Source organism: Protopterus annectens, chromosome 15.part0 (genome assembly GCF_019279795.1).
Source record: "Protopterus annectens isolate FY-2018-M chromosome 15.part0, PAN1.0, whole genome shotgun sequence".
NCBI classification, from domain to species: Eukaryota; Metazoa; Chordata; order Ceratodontiformes; family Protopteridae; genus Protopterus; species Protopterus annectens.
Window position 1 is genome coordinate 443105157 of NC_056749.1, and position 26686 is coordinate 443131842.

The 26686-nt window shown below is 33.6% G+C and overlaps 1 protein-coding gene across 1 annotated transcript in view; it reads left to right on the plus strand.

Annotated features, from left to right (window-relative positions):
• Positions 1–26686, plus strand: part of LOC122790118 (tumor necrosis factor ligand superfamily member 13B-like) — a 169901-nt gene that overhangs the window by 34376 nt on the left and 108839 nt on the right. The window contains exon 2 of the mRNA XM_044057692.1: positions 20326–20449. Coding sequence (XP_043913627.1) covers positions 20326–20449 — 124 coding nt within the window. The remainder of the gene's footprint in view (positions 1–20325; positions 20450–26686) is intronic.

Genomic DNA, 26686 nt, shown 5'->3' on the forward strand with positions numbered 1-26686 from the left:
AAATTCCCAGTATACAACTAATTCCTTACTTGATAACAACAGACTCACTTCCCCAGACACATCTATCAATACTCTCAGAACTCCTTCCTTTACTATTCAGCCTGTACTCACCTCTCTTATACTCAAACTCAAACCCTGCTCTCTTTCCACTGATAATCTTCCCCAGAGTATCTACAACTAGCAGTAAATGCGATCACATATCCAGTTAGCATTAATATAAATCACTCCATGTCAGACTGTTATGTCCCCCATTTGTGGAAAAAATCCATTACACAAAGGTGGAAATTCCCATGACCTCTACAAGTATTGCCCTATCTCTATACTCTCTCCATTATCAAAAATTTTAGAAAAATGTGTATAGACACAACTACTTAAATACCTCTCTGAAAATGATCTTCTTGCCCCTACCCAACATGGGCACCATCCGGGTCACAGCACAGCCCTTCTCTCTTTCACTGATACTGTCAACAAAGACTTGGATGTTGGTCACCCTACTTCAGTAATCTTACTGGATCTATCTAACGCTTTCAACACAGTATCACATACTAAACTACTAAACCAACTATCGAAACTAGGATGTTCCCCCAAATCTCTTAACTGGTTTATCTCTTACCTAAACAATAGGGATCAATCAGTCAGATGGCACAATGTACAATCTGATTACCAGGCAAACAGCATAGGAGTCCCACAAGGCTCTATTTTAGGGCCACTCTATAATACCTTTATCAATGATCTTCATAAAGTTTCCCAGCAAGGTAGTCTCATCCAATACGCCAATGATTCTACAATAATATTTACCAACAATTTCTTAGACCTACTTACAGTTACACAAAATGCATTCACAATGATAGAAACTTGGCTAAATAAACCCCAAAAACCAAACTTTTACTATTCTCTACAAAACCACCAGATATAGATTTCAAAAGATAGTACAGAAATTGAAATAGTGAAGACAGAACAATTGCTAGACATAACAATTGACAACAAACTCACTTTTGAGCCACATATTCTCAATGCAATAAAGAAAACACACTTTAAACTAGGAAAACTTTATCATGATGAACTCTACCCAGACAACCACACCAAAACAAAACTGGCCAGTACCTTACTCATCTATTCCCTTGTATATGGAAGTGTCATATTTACTAACCTTCACTCATCCCTTAGCAATAAACTACAATCCTGCTATTATAAAATAGATAAACTTGCCTCAGGAAAGACTAACCTTTCACACCATTTCCAAGCAATTTCAAAATTGAACTGGGTCGAGTTTTCCCATGATCTCAATTATACCCAACTAACTCTAGCCCACAAACTTATTTATAAACCCAACACCTGCCTAGCACTCTGCTCCATCCTACAAACATATACTCCCACATGAACACTTAGATCATCAAGCAAACAGCTTTTTGTAACCAGACCCAACAAAAGAGCTGGACAATGTCTGTACTCACATTGCATTGCTATACCTTGGAATACCTTACCTTCCAACATAACTCAAACTGACTCTATAAAAACCTTTAAATCAGCAATAAAAATCCATTATCTTAATAACCCCTCCTGCCCCTGCAAAACAAACAGGCCACCTTAAAACTGTCCCTTACGTAATTCATGTATGTGAAATGTGATATAGCATGTTTTATACCCCGTGGAATTTCCCAATCAACAAATGTCAATAAATAAATAAAAATAAAATTATAATGAAAATAATACAGCTGTGTAACAAACACAGTGTAACAGCCAGTATCTGAAAATAGATCACCAGTGTAGGATAGGCTATTCTCCTTCTTTCCCCAGATACTGCTCATTTCATGCACATTGTGGTCTCTGTATACAGGCAGTTCTATACTTACTAGAGACTACATATATAATCTTGGTAATTATTTTTTCAGCATTAATCAGTTGTGGTTGGTTATTTTATATATATATATGGATCTACCTGACAACATCGACACTTCATAACACCGACAACGACTTCACCGACACCACATAATCGACAGTTCACAAACACGACACCTCATACACTCGACACATCATAACAACAAACAAAACAAATTCCCTGTCCAAAACCCACACACACAACACAAGCACACCAAAATCCTTACAAACCAACACTAACCCTTAGATACACAACTATCTACAACCCTAACCGAAACCCTAACCCTAAGGTCCGTCACTATCTCACACTCACCTAACCCGCGCCCTAACCCTAACTCACTTAACCCACCCCTAACCCAAAAAATATCACTACTGCACCCATACCTAACCTGCGCCCTAACCCTAACTCACTTATCCCACCCCAATCCCTACAGACCATCAACATCGCACACTTACCTTACTCGCACCCTTACCTAACCCGCGCCCTAACCCTAACTCACTTATCCCACCCCTATCCCTACAGACCGTCAACATCGCACACTTACCTTACTCGCACCCTAACGGCCGTCACTACTGCATAATTACACATCCTTTCCCCATCTCAGTGTTCTCAGCGTCAGTGTTTTCCTCCATCGGTCTTCTGACTTGTCGATCTTCTGGCGCCGGTGAAGTCGTTGTCGGTGTTATGACGTGTCGATGTTGTCAGGTAGATCCATATATATATATATATATATATATATATATGTACACACACAATATGTGGAATGTGCTGCTTTGCACAGAAATCAGACAGTAGTGTTGTATCACTGTCCATTCCATGACAGCCAATGTGTTGTTTACGTCGATATGACTGAAGAGTGTTGTTACCTTGCTCAGCATGTACCAAGATTACAGGGTTTCATATCACAATGTAGAGATACTAACAGAAATGAAAATTGTTATAAATAAGCACTTCTGTTCTGGATCAATATTTGTAAAATCTATAAATAAGGCCAAAAATTAAGCAGAAATATGAAATGATAAATTCCATGGCATAAAAAATCATCACTTCCATGCATTACTAGCCCTCAAAATTCAACATTATATAAAACAATTAAACATCACATACTTTAAGAATAATCATAGTGAGGACGGAGCTTAGATGGTCACCTGAGAACAGCAAATTTTGAGAGCTCCATAAACTAGTATAATAATATAGGAACATTTTATTATTTTCAAGTTTAAAACATCAGAAATCTAAAGATAAACTAATCAACTACATAAATATCAATTTTGGTGGAGATATATACAAAATTTTTTCTGTCAAGTAACTTGGAGATATATTGAGTCACTGAATATGAACAACTCAATGAATTCTCATCCAGATGCTGCTTTGAAAAAAAGAACTGCAATTGATGACATCTACCTTACAGGAACCATCTTTGAAGATGGATGGCTTTAAAAATGACTTTGAAAACCTCACATTAAATTCTCAAAAACAGACTGATACTCTTAAGGAACTGTTACAGCAACACCATACAAAAATAACAAATATAGAGACTACTCTAAATGACATTGAAGGGAGACTCAAAGAGGAAGAATTCCAAAAAGAATTTCTGCTTAAACAGAATACATGGCTGCTTAACAAAATAGATGACTTAGAAAACAGGGAAAGGAGAAACACCATAAGGATCTTTAGTCTGCCTGAAAACACTGAAGGACAAGATATTATTTCATTCTTAACAACCTGGATTTCTGAATTTTTGGACTTGAAAGAGGGACTTTCATTTGGAATTGAAAGGGCACATAGAGCACTGAGGAAACTGCTTCTAACTCAACAAATACTCTACCTGGATCTATATTTATAATATTTCTTTCATTTCTGGACAAGGAACTAATATTAAAATCTGCTTGGAGAAAATCACCCTAAAAATACAATCAAAGCCTGATAAGGTTGACAATAATTATTCTTACAGAATAGTAGAACAAAGGAAAAAAGTCTGGCCAATAATAAAACTTGAAACAAATAAATATTAAAGCACAGCTGGCCTTTCCAGCCAAGATAAAAACACTTTTTACCAATGAGATGAGAACCTTTAATGACTTAGATGAAGCTACTATATTCATCAAAAACAACAACACAGTGTATGTCCCAGAATAAATGGAATGGATGGCCCCTACTCTTAAAAGAATAAAAGAAAGAAATCCTTAGACTAATGCTAGAAAGAAGAAACAAAAAACTGATTCTAAGATAGCTGTCCCAAAAAATAACTCGTACAACTACATGTCTCAAAGTATCAACTGATATGGTGCATCACTTGTCATCTGTTCTTATTTGAAAACAAAAAGGAGGGTTTCTTAAACAACTGAGAAACAGTAATGATTTATTCAGATAATTCTTCACAAACAAAGGTAGGTCAAGATGGGTTACTATTTACATTATATATAAGCCAAACAAAGCAACATATAATACAAATATGAAAGTTTCTGTTCCCCTACTTGAACTCAGTGAATACTTATCTTGTTCATTTTTCATTGATTTTACTTATAATAATTTAAGTAATTAATTAACTAATTCAACAAGGTACCATTCATCAGAGTTCAGACTCAAATGTAACAAATTAACATCATATATAATAGCAGAAACAGTAGAGTGTTTTGAAAAAAAATGCTGTCATGGAGACTAATGCCTTCTTCAGTTAAAGTATGAGTTAGAAATGTCATGTATATCTTGGTTAAATAATAGTTGCAAGCTCCTAGTACAAATGTCATCATTATTTTGTCTAAATATAGTTAATATCAACTATGGCATGTTTCACAGATATGAGTGCTGTTTGATCAATCCTGATATGTTGTGCGCGGATGCAGCTGTGTGTGGCAGCTAGTACAAATGTCATTATTATTCTGTCTAAACATAGTTCCCAGGTAGCATAGCTTCGAATGCTGTTTAATCAATCCTGATATGGTGTGCATGGATGCAGCCATGTCTGGCAACTAGTACAAATGTCATTATTATTCTGTCTAAACATAGTTAATATCAATTGTGGCAGGTATCATAGCTTTGAGTGCTGTTTGATTACACCTGACATGGTGTGTGTGGATGCAGCTGTGTCTGGCAGCTATGGGTTGCGGCTTGTGATCGAGATTTACTGATGCTTGTGTATTAGGAAGAGACATTTGGTATTTTAGCCTGGATCCAGGGAAAGGGGGTGGATAAAACTGTGATCTGGGATATTTTGGCAGAGAATAGTTTGTTTATACATCTGCTGATTGAGAGGTTGGAAGGCTGGAAGAATGTGTTATCTCTTGTTTGAGGTGGCTTTTGGGAGGGTTTTTTTTATCTGTTTGCTCTCTTTTCTTTTCCTGGCTGTTGCCTTGCTGAAAGGGAGGGAGTTTAGGCTTGAAGTTGCAGTGAAGTGAAGCTTTGCTTCTGCTGCATCGCAAGCCTCTGGTATGCAGTACACAGACACACTAACAGAAACAGACGCTCACAGGTTGCTATGGTAACGGAGACAGAGTGACGATAATGCCTAATCAGAGGAGCCTCCGAGATGATTTTCGGCAATGAAGTTTTTGGTTTTAAAAAATAAAAATATATATATAATAAAAGAGCTGTTTTAAACCACAAGTACACATACTGATGGTCTCCCAGCACTTCATTTTCATTTAGCTCATTAAGTTGATTCTTGATAAAAAAAAAAAAAAAAAAAAGCACGATTTTATATTTAAAATGTACTTTGGTCCAAACACATTAAGGACTTACATAAGAGTGGAAGTCTGAGTTACTGTGAAAGACTAAGAGCACTTATTCTTTTGCAGTATCCTTTGCAGTGGTCTGGGAGGTGAGCTTGCTCAGACGTGTTGGGCATATGGGGGTAGCTGATTCTAGGGGTGTTTGGGGTTGCTGGGAACTGCTAGAGAGTCATCAGATTTCATTCGTGGAAATATCTGTGGGAATGGAAGGTGTGTTGAGTGGCTCACTAGCAGAGTGCCCACTGCATGGAACAGGGCATATATTCATTTGGATATTTTAAGAACAACTTGGAAACACACCATATGAACTAGCGAATGGTATTCTGACAAAAGTGGATGGGCATTGCTGCCCATGCTTGAAGTACTGATATGTGTGTATGTAAGGATGGAAATCTACTTATAACAAATAAGAAACCAGAAGGGTCACATAATTTAACGTCTATGGACTGTATAAACATGCTTGGAAGGAGCTAATAATCAGAATAAGCATTACAGTTTGTGGTCTCTCAAATAACTAAGCAACAGCCAAAAAAATCCCATACACAATAGTTACAACTCCACAGACAATTAATCAAATGGTTAAACAGCAAACAAACAGTTAAAAAACAAGAAAGCCATCCATGGACAAGTCTCTTCAAGTAAATCACTGTAAACTTTAATAAACAAAACCATGTAACATGAAGCGAGTTTCATTTAAACTGTAGCCAAACTTCATCAGATACATTGTCTTTGTGCCACTGGTGATTAAATACAAGTCATATGACCTGCCCTCATCAACCTTTCATAACTAACTAATTATTCAATTACATTAAAACTAGAAAGCAAAAATGTAAATATATAAAAAAAATATACAAATAAAACACATCCTTCATTCTATCACTTAAAAATTCAAAACACTAAAGAATCCAACAATATAATTGTTTAAAGTTTAAACATGAGTTACACCCTTATAAAAAAGTACCTGTGTAAGCTATTAGATTTTTCAACTGTCTTCTGTTAAGGGGAAATTAAACTGGTCCAAGGTTTATCTTAGTAAGCTTTTCAGTTTTAAGATACAAGCTATAGCACAAGTTTCATTCAAGCCCGGGGACTGGTAAGCATTAAGTTTTAATTGCCATAGTAATTCTGACTTCTCCAATATTAACAAAGTAGGTCCACCCCTAATATCTGTTTGTACTTAGTCTATTACTCTGAACTTAAATTTGTGCTCTAACCTCTCATTACAGTGTTTTTCTAAAGTGTTGTCCATTTTTTTTCTTGTTAATGTAAATATGTTCATACACTCTCTCTTTAAGTTTACAGTCGGGTTTACCGACGTAAAATGCTGGACATTGTTGACATGTTGCTAAATAAACTATAGATTTAGAGTTACAGTTAAATTTATTCTTCAGGCTGTAGGTCTTATCCCTAATTTTAAATTTAGAACCTGTTTCCATGTATTTACATTGGTTGCATGCATCGCATCTATGCATCCCTGGGTTCCTACTGAGAATTGGTTGTACTTATTCCATTATATTCTTCAGGTTCATACCTTTTCTAATAGTAACTATCGGGGACTCTCCTATCTTACTATTGATGTCATTATCTGCAACAAATAAGTCCCAGTTTTTCACTATTATTCTTTTTAAATCCATTGTGTCCATACTAAATGTCATTATCAGACTCAAAGTGTACGGAACAGTTGGTCTAGTTATATCATTGTGAATGTTCTCGGTTGTTTGAACCCTTAAGTAAAGGTCTAGTTGATTCTCTTGGTCCGAAGTTCTAATACTGCCCTTGTTCAAAATGGGTTTGTAAATGCCCTGTTGGCATTTAGTTTACTTCCGTTATTAGTTGAGGCAAAAAATTATTTGGATAACCCCTATGTAAAAACATTTGCCTAAGGGTTTCACATTCTTCTTCAAAATGAATGTCTTCCATCACCATTCTTGCAGCCCGTGCTAACTGCCCCTTCACTACTGATTTTTTCTGGTGGTGGGGGTGAGAGCTGGTGTAATGCAAGAAAGAGTTTGAGTGTGTATTCTTCCTATAAATACGGGCTCTGTATTTTTATTTTAGCTTGTCTCTAGAAAGTTAAATATCTAAGAAAGATGTTGTTTCAACCTGATAGGCACTAGTAAACCTGTGTTGTGCTATTCAAGTAGTTGACTAAATTGGTAGCCAAATATGAGTTTCCTTTTATCATAAAGATATCATCTAAAAAGCAGGTGTAAAAGTACAAACTTTGTTTGATATGTTCGTTGTCCAAAATGTGCATGTGTTCCCATTGGGCCATCACCAAGTTGGCAAAACTCACCCCACAAGGTGACCCCATTGCTACAACCGATCTCTATAGGTAAAATTCTTTGTCAAATGTAATATAGTTGTTAGATAAGACTATACTCAGTAGTTCTTCAATGAATCTGATCTCTGTTTCTGGTGCTTCCCTAAGTCTCAATATCTCGGTTACCCATTCAGTGCCTGTATCGTGGGGGATAGAAGTGTATAGGTCACAGATGTTCACTGTTAAAAAATTCTAATCCCCTCTATAGTTTAAGCTGTTAATGTCTGATAAGAAAGACCACAAGTCTTTACATATTTGTGTTTCTAATTTTACATATTTTTTTCAAAATAGAATCAATCACTTTTGCACATGGGTACGTTATAGATTTTCTGGTGTCCACAAATGTTCTCATTGGTGGATCTGCCAGACTTTTGTGGATCTTAGGGATACCAAACAATATTAGAAACATTGGAGATGGCATACACATGTAGTTGTATGTCTTGATGTCAATTATAGCCTCAATAAATACATCATTAAGGTATGACCTAATCCGGTTATGTGCTGTGTTCACTTTGTTTATACTCACTTTACAATACACATTGCTTTCCAAAACTCTACATAGTCAGTTAGTTTCATCAGCACCAGGCCTCCACCCTTATCAAGCTTCATCATACAGACTGGCAGTGTTTTAAAATTCACAAATTCGTTCAAACAACAAAGTTGAGTGCAGCGGTGGATTAAATGTGCTAGAAATTCATAGCTGTTGTTCCCCTTGTAAACCATTGTTTCCTAGTAGTAAATGTAAATTCAATTTATGTAAAAAAAAGTTTAAAATCTAACATTAAATTGGGTAAGTCTGCCTTGCAAGATGGAACAAAGGTCAAGCCTTTAGAAAATAAATCAATTAAGGTGTTATCCACCTCAAAGTCTGTAAAGTTATAAATCTTAAAGTCTTCCTTATCGTTAGTGACAATTTTACACAAGTTACCACTTACCCCATCATTGGCCTGTCCCACTACCTTTTCTGTCTGTTGGTTTTCCAAGTATTATAAACTCTCTGGGTGTTCTGTTGTCTCTTGATGTGATTTTGACCTCGGGGGGTTGGTAAAATTTTCAGTATTACTGTTATTGTTGGTTCATTGTGGGTGGATTTCAACTCCATCTATTTGTTGATTAGTCTGTTCATTGATGTTATTCCTGCTAGTGTATTCTGTGTAAAAGTTGCTACTTTGATGGTTCATACCTCGCCATGGCATATGTGTTTCTGAACCCACTTCCTGGTTATGCCTTTGGTTCTGAAGGTTAGCCTGGCCTCCTCCATTCGGGTTTCAGGTTTGCGATGGGGGCGGGTTTGGGTAGGCTGTTCCTCTCACATAATCATTCCTGTCCCTTTGTAGTTTTTCTAATTTTTATTTATTTGCTTCTCTGCATTTGTTGGTTAATGCTAGTGAAAGTTCTATCATACTCGTATTGATAACGTGTAAAGTCTGAATCAGATTTTACTGCATTGTCAAGTTCTGTCACTCCCACAGACAGTTGGTTGATGAAAAGTTGATAATGTTTCACCATAAGACCTAATAGTTCCAACCCTTGTCTATTAAACAGTTGGATTAATTTGTGGTGGAACTCCGAGCTGGTCTGTAGTCCTGTCGGGTATTGCCATGACCATAGTCCCTTCGGGACTACATCTTCTTTCATGCACTTTTTGAAATAACTTATTTCCAATTGGAGTTTTTTAATTTACAAAAGTTTAAAGTCCAGCAGTTTTAGTTTATCTATGATGTTTCTCTCTCCTCCAGCCGGTTGACCCTGACTGTTGCTGTTCTGTTGTATATTTAGTCCTGGTTGATCCCTGAGCCAAGTAGACAAGTCAGGGACTCCAATGAGCCCCGAGGAGTTACCAATGGTGAAGCACTGTTTTGTGGACCATGTACACTCACACCGTTTGTTGAATTACTTTGGTTCAGTGAATTGCTGGCATTAATCTCACTCAGTCCTCCAGTTATAACTTTATTACTCGTTTGTACACATATAGTAGAAATTGTATTGTTGGGCGAGTTGCTGATCCTTTGAGTGTGTTCCTGAGATAAAGATTCAACTCAGCCTGCTAAATCCTCTAGTCTCTGGGTTATGAGACCGAATAGAACAGTAAGGTTCCCCAATTCTTCTTGTGATTGTAAAAGTGAGCTTTGTGACCCAGAAAGGCTCTCGGCAGCCATAACTCCACAGACAATAAACTAAACAGTTAAACAGCAAACAAACAGTTAAAAAACAAGAAACCCATCCATGCACAAGTCTCTTCAAGTAAATGGCCATTGATGTTATACTGCCCACTGCACGTGAAGGGGACATTAGAAATGGTACTGAGAAAAGGGAAACATGCTGGATTTTGAAGTTGAGAGCAGACAAGGGTAGAGGTCTCAGTGAGAGGGCTTCCTTGAGACCTATTCTAAAGTCAAGGAGAATAGTAGCAAAATAAGAATGTAAATATATTTTCCTTTGTTTACCCCAAGTTTTGCGCAGGGTTGGCTTAATTATTTTCCTGATGTTTAATACTTGTTATATGAACTCTATATTTTCTAGAGTTTTACATAATTGTTATATACATATATATATATATATATATATATATATATATATATATATGGTTTCCTATGAAACCATCGAATTTACACTACATCGAAAATGAGAAGATCGGGACTTCTATATTGAAATTGCAAACCATCGAAAATGGAAATCGTCGACTTCCAAAGCGTCGAAAATGAAATGTCACAGCACTTGTGTATGTTTAACGGGTCCCCTTCTAAAGACCGAACCGATTCCCCGACGCAGAAATCACCGACGCCAGATAACCGACAGGTACGTATACCAACAGGGTGATTCGCCGACAGCGGAAAGACCGACAAGGGTAATGTGTGATCGCGACCCGGTAAGTGTGCAACAGTGACGGAGGTAGGAGTGGTCAGGTAAGTGAGTTCGGGTTAGGATGCAGGTAGGTGAAGTGTGCGTTAGTGTTGGAGCTTGGGCTAGGGGTGGGTAAGTGAGTTAGGGTTAGGGTGCAGGTAGGTGAAGTGTGCGTTAGTGTCGGAGCTAGGGGTGGGTAAGTGAGTTAGGGTTAGGGTGCAGGTAGGTGAAGTGTGCATTAGTGTCGGAGCTTGGGCTAGGGGTGGGTAAGTGAGTTAGGGTTAGGGTGCAGGTAGGTGAAGTGTGCGATAGTGTCGGACCTTAGGGTTAGGGTTTGGGTCAGGGCTAGTGTGTATGGTATGTAGTGTAGTATAACTGTATTTATAACTTCTCTCCTGTATGTTCTGCACTTTCCATGTAGTCGATGTTTTCAATGTCGACGATTTCTGTTTTCGCTGTTATGTACTTTCGATGGTCTAGTCTCGATGTAGTCATTCTCGATGTAGTGTAAATTCGATGGTTTCATAGGAAACCATATATATATATATATATATATATATATATATATATATATATATATATATATATATATATATATATTTATTTGAATGTGCCTTAATCTTCAGTACTTGGTTTTTATTGGAATCAACACCTTATTAGTGTTTGATAGAAGTTGTTTTACATGAAATGTTTTCAATGTATTATGATTCAGTTTTATCTCTGTGGTTTTTATATGAAATATATTCAATGTACTAAGATACTGTCTTTATCACTGTGACTTTAAGAAGCAAGTGCTTGATTAATTGAGTGTAGTGATTGGATATTTTATATTTTATAAGCAGGCTATGTGGTTTATGTGTGTTTATGCTCTGATGAAGCGGATTGCGAAAGCGCTAACTGTTGTGCACAATAAATTAATTGTATTTGTTTACAAATAGTGGAAACTGGCATTTTTTGAAGCCTGTGGCTGTCTCTGCTGCTTGCTCTTGCTATTTTTATGTTCTTTTGACTTTCTTTGTGGCAGAGCATTTACTTTATGGATTGTCATATACTTTGTTTTATTATTCTCAAGTACAAACAGACATTAGGGGTGGACCTATTTCATTATTATTGGAGAGGTCAGAATTACTATGACAACTAAAACTTAATGCTTGCCAGTTCCCGGGTCTGAATGAAACTTGTTCTATAGCGTGTATCTTAAAATTGAAAAGCTTACTAAGATAAACCTTGGACCAGTTTAATTTCCCCTTAATAGAAAACAGTTGAAAAACCTAATAGATTACACAGGTCCTTTTTATAAGGGTTTAACTCATGTTTAAACTTTAAAGAATTGTATTGTTGGATGTATTAGTGTTTTGAATTTTTAAATGCTAGAACAAAGGATGTGTTTTATTTGTATATTTTTTATATATTTACATTTTTACTTTCTAGTTTTAGTTAATGTAATTGAATAATTAGTTGGTTATTAAGGGTTGATGAGGGCAGGTAATATGATTTGTATTTAAACACCAGTGGCACAAAAGAAAATGTATCTGATGAAGTTTGGCTACAAGCTAGATGAAAAGTGTTTCATGTTACGTGGTTTTGTTTTATTAAAGTTTACAGTGATTTACTTGAAGAGACTTGTGCATGGACACACAATAGTTATGTAATATAATATTTTAGTAAATCTAGACATAAAATATATAACCATCATATAAAATGAAGCAGTCTGTTGAATTTAGATATTAAAGACATGATTTAATAACATGGGCTTGTATATAACACTACTGTTTTAACTTGTCATAAATGACATATACTATATTGAACATCAAGGGGAAGCATGATGATTTTCTCATATAAGTAAATGTGCAAGTCATATAATTGCTTTAACTTGAATTGTGGTTTTGTAACCTATCCTGACCATACATAATACTTAAGCTGTTACCAAGGTAACTAATGTTTTATACATGACATCAAACTGACAAAGTTGTTCAAGGGAAACAATAGAAGCCTGAACTTGGAATGTCGCTGAGTGTACCAATCACATTCTGAACAAATAATATTAAATTGACAATAATCACTCAGTTTAACTTTTGCTGATTATACAAAATAGAATGTTGCCATTTAAATCTAAAAAACTTTCAGTATATGCCATAAAATGGCAGTTTATGAATATGGAAAGGGAACTTGTAATCATTAATCACAATAAGTGAATTTGTTGTTTTTAACCTATAATTTCACTCATTTTATAATAAGAAATGACAAATATGAAAATCATTATGTGTAGGAAATGGGGGTAACAGGGATACACTGATAATTCAAATGCACTAACTTTCATCAATGTTCACATAAAACAAACTTGATGCTTTAAGTAAGTTAGCAACAAACTAAGTGATTACTTAAATGCTGGCAAACAATGAAATATGACTTTTGATATATCCAGTAAAATATATTGTATTATAAACATTAGGTATAAATATTATTACCATCTATTTATATTAAGTAATAAGTTTTGAAAGACTTCATCAATAAGGGTGGATATGTTAAATAACTGTGTGCTATTATCTTTTACTGAGGTTTTATATATGATACATCCTACTTTACTATAATTGAATTGCTTGTCATCTAGCTTTCATGTAATTATTAATTGCTTATGCAATAAGAAGACATTTATATTGTACTAGAATTCTGTCTAATACACAATAGTACTATATATGTTCAAAATACTAGAGATATTGCTTATTCCTATTACAAATATTCTCCATATGACAACTCAATTTATGGAGCTCAGCTGTTCTGGATTGTCAAGGTATGAGTGATAATCTGACGTACTTAGGTTTATCCATCAGATTAGGAATGATTTTCATTCCATGGCTAGTGTGGATCTTAGTTTTGTTAATATTTATTAATTTAAATTTGTTATTTCACAAAAACATTTTTAGTATGCCTGACCTAAACATTACTTTATTGGTAAACACTCAAAGTATAAAACTGATAATTTCCTTTAAAAGCTCAAACATATACTTTACAGTTATCAGAGGAAAATGTTTAATAGTCACAATAAAACAAAAAATACATAGTCTAAATAACCTAAGATGGATTTAACTTTATTATCTTTAAATATCAATGGCTTAAACAATCCTTGCAAGAGATTAAATCTACTGAAATATTTAAAACTGAACAAAGCACAAATTGTCTTCCTTCAAGAAACTAATTTCAAAACAAATGACAATTACAAATGAAATCTTAAGGAATATATGATATTGGCACAATCCACTATTAAGACAAAGACAAAAGGGGTAATAATTTTATGGAAAACAAATGTGATTAACCCAGAAATCATTTATAAGTATGAAGATAAAGAAGGCCTTATGGCATTAGTAATAGTTAAATATAATAACAGAATATGGACCCTAACCAATTTATATTGGTTCCCATGCATTGGAACAGGAACTGTTAAAAACACTCGGATTTCATTTCCAATAATTATAAAGGCAACTTAATATTAGGAGGAGATTTTTAACTGTATATTTGATATTTCTGAAACTACAAATAAAAGGCCGCTGCGTACATCTGCTGTATCAAAAGTTTTAAACAAGTGGGTAGAATCATTTCATCTTATAGATACTTGCAAATTTAAAGAAGATAAATCTTTGCTGTTTTCCCATCAAGATCACAGATTTGATACCCAAACTAGAATAGATAAAATATTTGCTGCCCATGACTTACACTCTAAAATCATTAATTTCTCAATCACTCCTTGCCCCTTTTCAGACCAAAATTCATTGATACTAAAACTTCAAAATGGGTACAAACCATTAATCTTTAACTCCAGAATTCCAGCATATATAACTAAAATTAAAGAGTTCAAACCCTGGTTATTATCTGAATTACAGTTCTTCTTAGATATTAATTACACCACAGAGATAAACTCGGATAAGATGAAAACTGACAAATTCCACTTCCACGAGTTCAAATCAACTCTCAACAGCAAATTAAATCCAATAAATCCAATAGAACTTATATTAAAAACTGATAATTGTGAGCACTTTCACTCACATAAAATAAATGAACTTCTTCAGACAATTAAGAAAGTGCCAACAGGTATTTAAATACATTTACTAATTAATGACATCACGAAACCCACCCATTTAATTTGCAAAGTAAATGATTTTAAAAAGACATTTAGTATTTCCTATATATGCTAAAAATATATATACTGCTTATAAATACTATATGTAAAGAAAATCAAAGAAATACATCTGTATATGGTACATAATTTCATAAATTTCCTACAGTAGATACTTTTTATATTTTTACCTTAGCAGTGATTTTAATTTCGAAATACATTTCAAAGAGCAGTAGTCATTTAGTCCTGGATATGAGTGTACATTGAGCTTCAGTTGATATAGAAGCTCTTGCTCTTCCAAATTAATAGACCATGGACCCCCTCTAATATTGGGTTCTACTTGTTCATTGATTAAATATTTAAAGTGATGGCTTGGATCAGCTATAATATGCCTATCCATGGCATATTATGCACACCACAAAGATAAATAAAATAATGATATGGGATGCATTAAAAACTTACATATACAGTAAAACCCGAACTTGGTATAAAAAAAAAATCAGAGAATGCGATTCTGAATTATTAGATATACAATCCAAACTTTTGTCAATAAAAGCTGAAAAAAATCAAAATCATTGGAGATGAAAAAGAAAGTAGAAATACTAAACAATAAATACAATGAAATTCTAACACATAAAACTAGTTTAGCTTTAGAAAAACTAAAAATTAATACCTTGGCCACTTATCCCAACTATCTACATAATTTATCCAGAAGAGTCAAAAATTCAATCTCAAAAGCTAATAACATTAAAAGTATCTTCCATGAAAAGAAAGGGAAAAATGTCTCATATATAGGTTGCATTCTTGATGCCTATAGAAATCACTATATGGAACATTTCTAAAAAGAAAATATACATATCAATCAAGTAAATCTAGATGAAAAATGTTCCAATATAAAAAAATGGAAAAATTAAAACTACATCTGCAAGCACCCTTACCTTACAAAGAAATTACAGATACAATAAAAGAGGGTAAAAATAATAAAGCTCCAGGTATAGATGGCATAATTATGGAAATATATAAACTTTTTCCTTCAAAGATACTATCCCTCTTCCATAAGATTCTATTAGAAATTCAGTCACAAGCTTTAATACCACCCCTAGGAGATATTCCTTAATCACACCAATCCTAAAGGAAAATAAATCCCCAAACCTCTGTACCTCATATAGACCTATATCATTATTAAATAGTGACTATAAGATATTTATGACAATATTAGCTAACAGAATGAAAATACCACTATCCAAAACAATAAATAATGATCAAACTGGATTAATATATCATAGACACACATGACAATATTAAAGGATAATTTCTCTTATAGATTATGTTAATAAAGAAAATAAACACTCATAATCGGCTTAGATATAGAGAAAGCCTTTGATTCCCTAAATTGGGACTTATTGAAAATCCTAATGCTATTTGAATTCCCTGCATCCTTTGTTCATCTCCTAAAGAATATATATACAAATAATTTAGTGTACGTCAAGTTGGTCCTGTTACCTTTGAATCTATACATATAACAAAAGGCACTAAACAGGGATGTTCCATGTCACCGATTCTATTTGCTCTGGCTATTGAAATATTGGCAGATTCAATTCATAACAATATAAAAATCAAAGGAATAGATGTTTATGAACAATACAATTCTAAAGTAATGCTATTTGCTGATGACATATTACTAACATTATCTAATACAAAAGAGACATTAGAGGAATTAGATACATTAATTGACAGATTTCACATGAATTCAGGACTCCATTTCAATAAATCAAAATCAAATATTTTATTTTTAAATAAAAAATAACTGTAGGCTAAGGGGATCACATCATAGGGGAAACAAGAATCTACCTTAAAATATCTAGGAATTGAGTTATGCAAGGATAATAATGAATTACACTCAAAAAAACTACAATAATATCATCAATACAATTAAAATCTCTGCGGAAAAATGGAACAAAATAATATTAACATTTGAAGAAAAACTACAGTTAATAAAAATGGTTTTACTCCCAAGATTTTATATATATATATATATATATATATATATATATATATATATATATAGCCTTGGCAATACAACTATTACCAGAAATGAATATACTTAAAGAAGTAAATTCATGCCTAATAAAATTTTTATGGTTTCCCAAAAGAAACAGAATAGCTTTAATACATCATATCAGACCATGGAAACAGGGAGGATTAAACTTTCATAATATAGAAACATATATAAAAGCATCAATATCTAAAACAATCTCAGATTGGATAAGTCCAAATTACTCAGCAAATTGGAAAGAATTACTAACTGTAATATCAATAAATGAATTTGATTTACAAAAAAAAATTTCAAATAACAGATAAAAACAATTTGCCATGACACATATGTATTAGTGTGCAATATAACATAACTAAACCCTCTAAAACTCATATGATTAATTATTACATTGACTCATTTAGGAAAATTATTAATGGAAATATAGATTTAAAACTCAGTTTGATCTTTTAACACTATTTATAGTCACAAAGAACTTTCCACATAAAATATATAGAGAAATTATTAATTTCTGGGAACAGAAAGGATTTGTTTGTTGGCTCCAATGTATCAAAGAACTAAATGTTTTAGATTAGCAAGTATTAAAAACAAGATACAAAATTCCACAACAGGACTGGCTAACTTTACAGAGTATTCTGTCATATTTGCAAGATTTAAGTAGAATAATTAACAATTCTTTATTTAAAGAAATACCTAAATTTACAAAATACATATATGAAATCATATATGACGACTTTGACATGGGAAATAGTACTTCAAAATATTGATTAACTATAAAAACAACACCCAAGACCTCATATTGGAAATATATAACAAAAGGACACTCAATACAGTTAACTGAAGATATTAAAACAAATATCATATTATCGAAAAAATATACATCTTTTATACAATACTGGAAAGTTTTTAGTTCTTCCATGAATATAATATGTTAGAGATGTGAGCAAGTACACAGTGCAGACTGGAACCACATTTTCTTTGATTGTGTTAAAATTAAGCCATTTTGGAATAGTTATAATAACTTTCTACAAACTTTATTTAATGCAGCATTTAATTTAACTAAAGCTCTTGTATTATTACATGTGTACGAAGGTCCTCATTTGACTAGGTCAAACATGTATCTAGTATGGACTATACTTGCAATTTCAAGGAAGTCTATAATAAGAAGATGGAATACAAACACAATACCTACTTTAGAAGATTTCAACAGCCTAGTGAAGACCACAGCATTATTGGAAATTAAAATTAAAAAACTAAGAATTTATCCAAAATCATTTATAAACAACCCTTGGGGAAAAGTCTTATCATTGATTGACACTATACAATAATTGATCAGGCACTCTGATAATGGATCGTACATACTTATAAAGTAACTTTATACATTAAGATCTGTTATTGTGTCAGGCTAATGTAAATAGTGTACATAGTTATTTAAAATGTTATGTATAAATACTATGGAATTCATTCAAATGTATTTGAAAAATAAAAAAAATATACTGAGAAAAAAAAAGAATAATCCTAGTATAAGAATTATTGAATTATTCTTCTTGGTGGGGTAAATGAATATGTTATGATATACCAAGTTTTGCTCTAAATTATTTATACATACATCTTTAAGAATAATTTCCTGAAATCATTATTATGCTAATTGATGTAAATTGCACTAGCAAAACTGTATGTTTCATTTATTCATAGAAACATTTTCTTGTTTTGGAGTTTGCCTAGTTTGTTAGCTTCCTATTTCTTTTATAGTTAAGTTTTAATTACTAAATAACTTCTTATTAATAAAAAAAAAATGAGCATTAATATTTTTACAATGTAAACAAAACTTCCTACTTAACTACTGGTGATATTTTCATCATTGTGAGAAATAAATGCCTGCCACCAATACTCTTCCATACCAATACTGATGTGAAAACCTTTTGATAATAGATCATCAACATGAATGAATATTCAGATTACTTAAACCAATACCAGCAATATTGAGGAAATGTCTGAATATTATTATAATGTTAAATAAATAAAACATTTGAACGTATTAAATTCTACTTAAATATAAGTTTTAACTGAGAAGGATTACTGTATCTGAGAAACGGAAATGTAATCAAACTAATGAATACAATAAAGCAGCAATTGTTCTTATCATTTTTTAATGCAAAAATTCATTTTTATTGTTTTCTTCCCCTTTATTAATTTCTCCAAATGTTTTGAGTTTTTAATACTGCAAAGAATGCTGGAGGTTTTGGGTTCAAGCCAGAAACAAAAACTAATATTTTCCTTTCATATTTCTTCAATTCAAATAAGATATAAAAAATAGAAAAAATGTATTCCTATTTATTTAGCAGATTAATATACCAGCAGACATTGCACAGATGCAGTGAATATAAAGCAATTTAAATTGGCCACAGTTATCGTCACAGCATGCAACTGTATAGCACTGTGAAACTGAGTGCTGTTGCTATTGGGAGAGCGCAATGTGTGGTTGTTTTTTGCTGCTGATATTGTTCTCTAGTTTGAGATCTGGTAAATGCTTCTACAATATACATTGTTTAACACTTCCATACTTGTGTACCAGCATGTATGAAATGACTTGTTGTTCGGAACCTTTTAATGGTTGCATTTCAGTCCTTGCTATCTTTATTTTATATATTCACTGACAGCTGAATAATTAATTTTTCATATATAATTTTCTGACATTTTACTCCATATGTTCAATGTTTTGTAAAAAGCGAAAAATGAATAAAGGAAACAGTGCAACAAATAAGCTTAGACTACTGTTTGGCAGTAAAAATTGTTTTTGCACCTTACAGGGTGTAGTACTCTAGTTGTATTCTTAGCTGTAGTGCTTTCTGTGTGGAGTCTGCAGGCCATATGTCTATGTGGATTGTTGGCAGTTACACTGGTTTCTTCTCACATTCCAAAGACATACTATAGGTAAATTGGAGTTCCTTCAACTTGGATGTGTGTGTGTGCATGTCTATGTCCTGTCCCACTTGGGATTAGCTCTTCTGTGTAATGGTAAAGGTGTTCATCACACAGACAGAAGGTACAGGTTTTGATTCTCACCTTTGAGGGCTGGAGTAAAATGCCTCACGAGGGCAGCTAGCCTAGTACTTAACTATGAACATTTGCCAACTATGAATAATCAGTGAGTGTTAGGACAGGTTCTGGCTCATCTATGATCATGAACTAGGTACAGAAGATAATAACAGAACAAATAAATATATGAAAGAATACTGATTGTCTATGTTTGTTGGATGCCTCTGGATGGAAATTTCTACAGTTTTTCACTTTCATTTGTTTTGCAGCTAGAAATGTTCCCATTACATTCTCATACTTCTAAATGCTTGAATAATAGACTAATCTATCTGCTTTGGTTAACAGGAAGATACCCCTCTGCAGAATTTATATACCAGAAAATCATTTATCCTGCCACAACATGCAAACCTTATCCGTAACTTGAGAAGAAAAGAATGCAAGAAACGAGCAAGAAGAGAAACCACTGCATGTGAGTGCCATACATTCCATTTTATAGCACTGACAAAGTCCTGGCATAAAATCTCCTGTCTTTTTTTTTCTTTCCTAAGTACTACTAGACTAGACCTAATTTCTTATTTTTAATACATGCCCATTCTGCAACCTATTTATTTTGTAACAATGAATTTATTGTGACCATCTAAGCATGTCTAGTAATAACTGTTTAGCTAAGGACAAAGAGATTTTAATTTTATGTTATTCTTTTTTAATTTCAAGTGTTCCTAGTGCTTTCTTGTTACTAATATCATGACACATTGACCCCATTCCTAAGTCAATGTATGATTAGAGTTCATTAAATTAGTATTGTTTCAGTCTATGCTATTAGCCAAGTGGGCTCTCCTCAGCATCTACAATGTGCCCAGAAATTGCCTCCTCCTGCAGTTTATATGGGATTACATGCATTGGTAGCACATATAAGTAGGACTGTAAATTTCTTTTTATTAGTCCTGTTGATTCTACTTGTATTAGGACAATGTGGGTATCTTTCTTCCCCACTGTTCTCATTTCTACTCGAATATCCTGATATTTTCTAAGTTTGTCTCTCTGTATGTAAGGCACTGTAATCACTGCATATAGCAATTTCAATGATCGTTGCTACTTTTTGCTACATTCTGTCTTTTTATATGGACTACTATAGCTAGTTTTCTTGCACTGTTTTTTTTTTTGAAATGCTGGTACTCAGTGAAACCATGTAATAAAAACTTTAGCATTTTCTATTATACTATGTGGTCCATGTTTTCAGTGGTTCTCAACTACTTCTATATTGTAGTATTTGCACAATCCCTTCAGCAACAGTCTTGCCACATTATTCTATCTTTCATTAACAGACCCACTGCCATGATTGTATCACATCTGGCAATGAGATATGCAACTGTTTCCAAATCTGTTTAACAGAATTGCATGTCCGTTTCCTCCACTTTGAACTCTGTAAACCGGTGTGTACACAGTTCAGTATCCAGGGCCACCGTTATTAGCCTTTCATCTTTTGGTTTCAATTCACCTCTGCTTAACCATTCCTTTGTCAAATTTTGGTCAACATGAGGTTTTCAGAAGATCTCCAAACATACTACTATATTTGTGGACTTTCCAGTTTTCCTTCCTTCTCTTCTGTTACTTTTTCTTGTACTCTTTCATTTGTTGTTGGCGCTTTTAGTTGCTGTCTTTTTGGTTTGATTCCATTCCTGATTTATTCCTAAATGCTTCTGCTAAACTATGCAAAGATGTCATCTTAGACTTCTTATCATGCTTTAAATTTGTTTCTCTGTTTGGAATTGATGAGGACAGCAGATATGCATGCAATCAGTTTAATGGATGGCAATCTCTCCTTCACAATGATAACTATATAATCTTGGTATACACTGGATTTTATATATCATTTGATAAGCAAGAAGCATTTTACTTTCATGTCTAATTGATTCAGTACTTTTGGGGGCCAGTCAATCATACCAAAGCTCTAAGTTAGAACAGGAAGGGAAAATTGATTTATTGATTTTATAGCTTGGACTTTATTCCTAGATGTTAAGCGGTTTTCAATATTAGCTTTAGTCTTCTGAAATATTCCTTACTGAGCTTTTTTCTCATTTGTCCATGTTTATTGCCTGCCCTTCTTCTATTTCCTGATTTTTATAAATTGCCTTCTGCTCAAGTGACTTTATATCACTTTCCTGTCCCAGATTAATATTTTCCTGATGCTGCAGCTTTCCTTTTTTTAATGTTGCTTTTGTACATTTATCAAGACCAGCTGTCTTCAAATGTCCTTCTTATAAAATCCGAGAAAGCTTTATCTCTTTGTAATTCTTCTGTCAGCTCTTCATCTGCAGAACTATACAATTTTACATCATCCACAAAAAGTAGATGGGGTGTCCTTATATAACTGATTTCTGGAAGTTAAACTCCTGGCATAACCTGATATGTTATGTAGACAACTTAATGGGTTAAGGGCAAGTCAAAACAGCATCAGTAACAAAAAAAAAGTCACCCCTGGAATATCCTTCTTTGATTTTTTTATCGCTGGGATGGTAATTTACACTTTGTTATGATTTAGCTGCAAAGGGGTTTGCCACTGTTTCGGTCATTACTATGTAAGCAATAATGCACAACAGGGTGTGTGTTAATGTGTAATTAATGCCCGCCCAGGGGTGCTATGAGGCCCAACAACACAGGTGGAGGGCCTCTACACCCCTGGAAGGGTGTTAATCACATATTAACATGCACCCTGGTGGGCATTATTGCACTTTGAGAATGGGCTGTTTTACTTACTTATTTATTTTTTAAAATACTATATATATATATATATATATATATATATATATATATATATATATATATACTTTTTTATGTAAAATGGTTACTTTGCCTGATGTTTCAAAATTGCTGTATTATATGTTAATGGTGTTGGAGGAAGCATTTTCATCCAAAATATAACACGTTAAGGTATTTACTTTCATTTTTTGGTCCCTTACTCCTAAAACATTTGGTTTATTGCCAGTCATTGGAGACAGAAGTTACTAAATAATGACATAAATCTGAGTTTCAGAGTTTTATTTCCTTCAGAAAATTCATGCTAACACAAATCCTTTTATTTAAACAGGTTTGTAATTGTATAAGAGCTATAAATCTGTTCTTATTTTTGAGCCTTTGTTCCCCTTTTATTTAAGGCTTTATCCAGATTTCTTCAGTTGAAGGGTCCAGAGGTGTACAAACACACACACACACACACACACACACACACACACACACACACACACACACACACACACATGCACGCACACACACACACACACACACACACACACACACACACACCTCTGCTTCAGAAAATGCATGGTAATACAAATTATTTAAAATGTGTTCCTATTTTGAGCCTTTGACCCGTTTATTTTAGGCTTATCCAGATACCTTGAACTAAGAGCATACCTCTCAACTGTACATACTTTTGCAGAATGCCAAGATTTTTTTCTCATATGTTGTCTATTCGTCATAAAAAATGTGATATTTGACAAACCACTGGGATGATCTAAATATTAAAGTTGCTAAATCATGACATGCATTTGAGTTTCAGATTTCATATCCTTCCAAAAATACATGCTAACACAAATCCTGTTATTCTAGCAACTTTCAAAGTTTATAAGAGAAATATTTAAGATATGTCCCTATTTCTTAGCATTTGTTCCCCTATTAGGTCAGGCTTCATCCAGATTTCTTGGTCTAAGAGGTTGAGAACTATGTCTAAGGTCAAGAGGTACTCAAAACTGCTGCTGCTGCCAGGGGATCACTAGATCACTTTTACACTTTACTCTTTCTGTCTCTCACGCACTCACGTATACACTCACACACAGTCTCTTCTGCTTACATGCACACATTCACTCATATATGCAAACAGAAACAGAACCGCACAAACGCATTTTTTGTTTTACTCATTCGCTCTCTCTCTTTCTTACTGTCATACATGCATACACTCTCACACACATGCTTTATTTTATATTTTATTTTCCTTTTTTTTTATTTTACACTTGCTAAACAGCAAAAGTGCTGCTTACCGAGTGTAAAGTAATGGCTTGCTCGCTCTCACTTTCACTGACATGCACACATAAACTCACACACAATTTTTTACATTTTTTTCTTTACACATTTTACACTCACTAAACAGCAAAACTGCTGCTTAGCAAGCATAAATAATGGCTACCATTCTATTTTCTTAGTCTGAGCTCCACGGCAGCTTGATATGCTGCCATGAAGCAGTGAACTTGTTTTTTTCAGCGAACATTACTTGTACATTAATACCCTGCTGGAGAACATTTGTTCTCCAATCACAGGGCTGATGTACAGTTTGCCCATTCTCTAAGTTACTGATTAATAAAAGGTATATCTTTCACATCTGTAAGCATTCCATTAGCCTTGAATGTCAAATATTGTTTTATGTTTTTTTTAATCTATCCATGTCATATATACATTCTTCCCTGTTTTACAGATCTCTGTTATTACTTTGCTTAACAACAAATGTTCCTTTGTTCCATAGTACTCTCTTGTATTACCTTTTTGTTCTGTTATCATAATTTATTTTTTTTTCAAAGTGACTCTAAACTCTGCCTGCATCAATTCCAGTATATAATTTACATATTATTGGATGGGAAGTTATTGATATATATATATATATATATATACACACACACACACACACACACACACACAAGTTCACTCTTGAGATGGAGTATCACTTACCCTGATGTTAACTTGGTTTGTGCCTGTTTGGGATGCACATATAAGTAACTCTTACTTACTTATTACTAAGTGGGTCTATATCAGTTTATCGAATTGATAATCATCGAACCCAATTCATCACACAACTATTTATTGAAGCTGAAAATTGATGAATTGACTTTTCAGTGAAAGCTGTCCTAGGGCAAACCAATGGTAGGCCACCCTAGTGACCAAGAACAAAATAATGAAACTTAACACCTACCCAAGTGGGGGGCAGCACCCCCATACCCTCCCAACTAAATATAACAACTCCAAGATCATACTTCAGTGGGGAAAAGGGCAAATTCTGGATGGTGGCCAACCATTGGTTTGCCATAAGAAAACTTTCACTGAAAAGTCCATTCATCAATTTGCAGCTTCAATTAATAGTTGTTGGACGAATAGGGGTCCAACAATAAGCAATTCAATAATATGATTTGTGTGTGTGAATATGTGTTGTATAAAGATGTTACTCATTTTAGCCACAAGTTAGGTACTTTGTGTGGGCCCTGAGATTCAATTTAGGATCTTTTCTTAATTTTGTCTCATCTCAATATCTGTAGCTGTTACTTCATCCCATTACTTATCCTCTACAGTAGAGCTCCCAACTGTCTCTTTTAATTCTTCGATCCATTCAATATCTTTGTTATGTTCAACAGGCTCTTCATGAATATATCTCCAAAATGTATCTGTTTCTTCTATTTTTTGGTGGTGTTTCAATTTCTTTTACTTTTCTTCTTAATTGTCTATAAAACCTTTTTGGATTATCAGTGAATTGCTTATACTGTACAGTTCTTTTATATTTATCTGCATATTTTCTAATTTTTTTTTTTTTTTTACTTGTGATGATATTTTCAGTTTATTGTTGGAAATAGCATATAAATCCCGATCTGTTTTGATAGTGTGCATTGCTTTCACCACATCTATTTTTCTAAATATTTGTGATGATCTTTTCCCTTTTCTGTATTCTTCTAACAGTGATGCTTCTTGTCTTAATTGCTTTATAGTTTTCATTAACTGACACTTTCATTGTGGTATTTCACTTGTTTCCCTCCTTTCTCTTGTTACTCTATATTTTTGTGGTAAACCTTTACTTTAGTTTAGCTTCATAGTAATATATCCCATTTATTTCTGTTATATCACTTGAACTTCTCTTTATAGTTCTGACTACTGATTTCATCTTTTTTACCAGTCTTTTACCATTTTGGGTCTTATTTACTTTCAATAATCTATTTATTTCATCTATCTTAATGTATTAAAGCATAATGACACCACCAGGCATTTCTCTAGTTGCAGTCGACTGATGCCTCTAGAAGTCTAATATTGCCTATTTATATTTACATTAATAATTCCAAAGCCATGCTGCATGCAAGTTTTTGAAAGATTTCATCTGAAATGTTACATGATGGACAATACAACCACATTAATACTTGTCCTCTGGCTAGTGCAGATAAAAAAGATATTAATTGTTGTTCATATAATATTAATTTATATTGTCATACATTATATATTTCTCTAAATATCTCAATAACCTTGTTATTGTAATCAATCATATATTTCTCTAAGTATCTCAATAGCCAAGGGGCATACACAGAACTGTTTAGTCTCATAAGAAAGCTCTCAGCTGGATGTACAAAATGCTGCTGATAGTATGTGAGTAACTTGAGTGCTTCTGACATATTATAAGTTATTTAGAAATTTTCACAAATGTAATACTTAATGCAATTATTGAGTCTTATAAAATTCAGTTTAAGACTTAAAATGTAAATAATACTACCACTATAACAAATAGTTTATCTGAAACTGGGGTTGGGAGGGTGGCCTAATGGTTAAGGTGTTTGCCTTAGAAGCACAAGGTGCAGGGCTTGAGTCTCACAAGGGATAATTGGCTAGGCTTACAATGGCTCGCAAGAGCAATTAGCTTAGTACTAACCTATGAACCTATGAAGAGTTTCTCATTTACACTTCT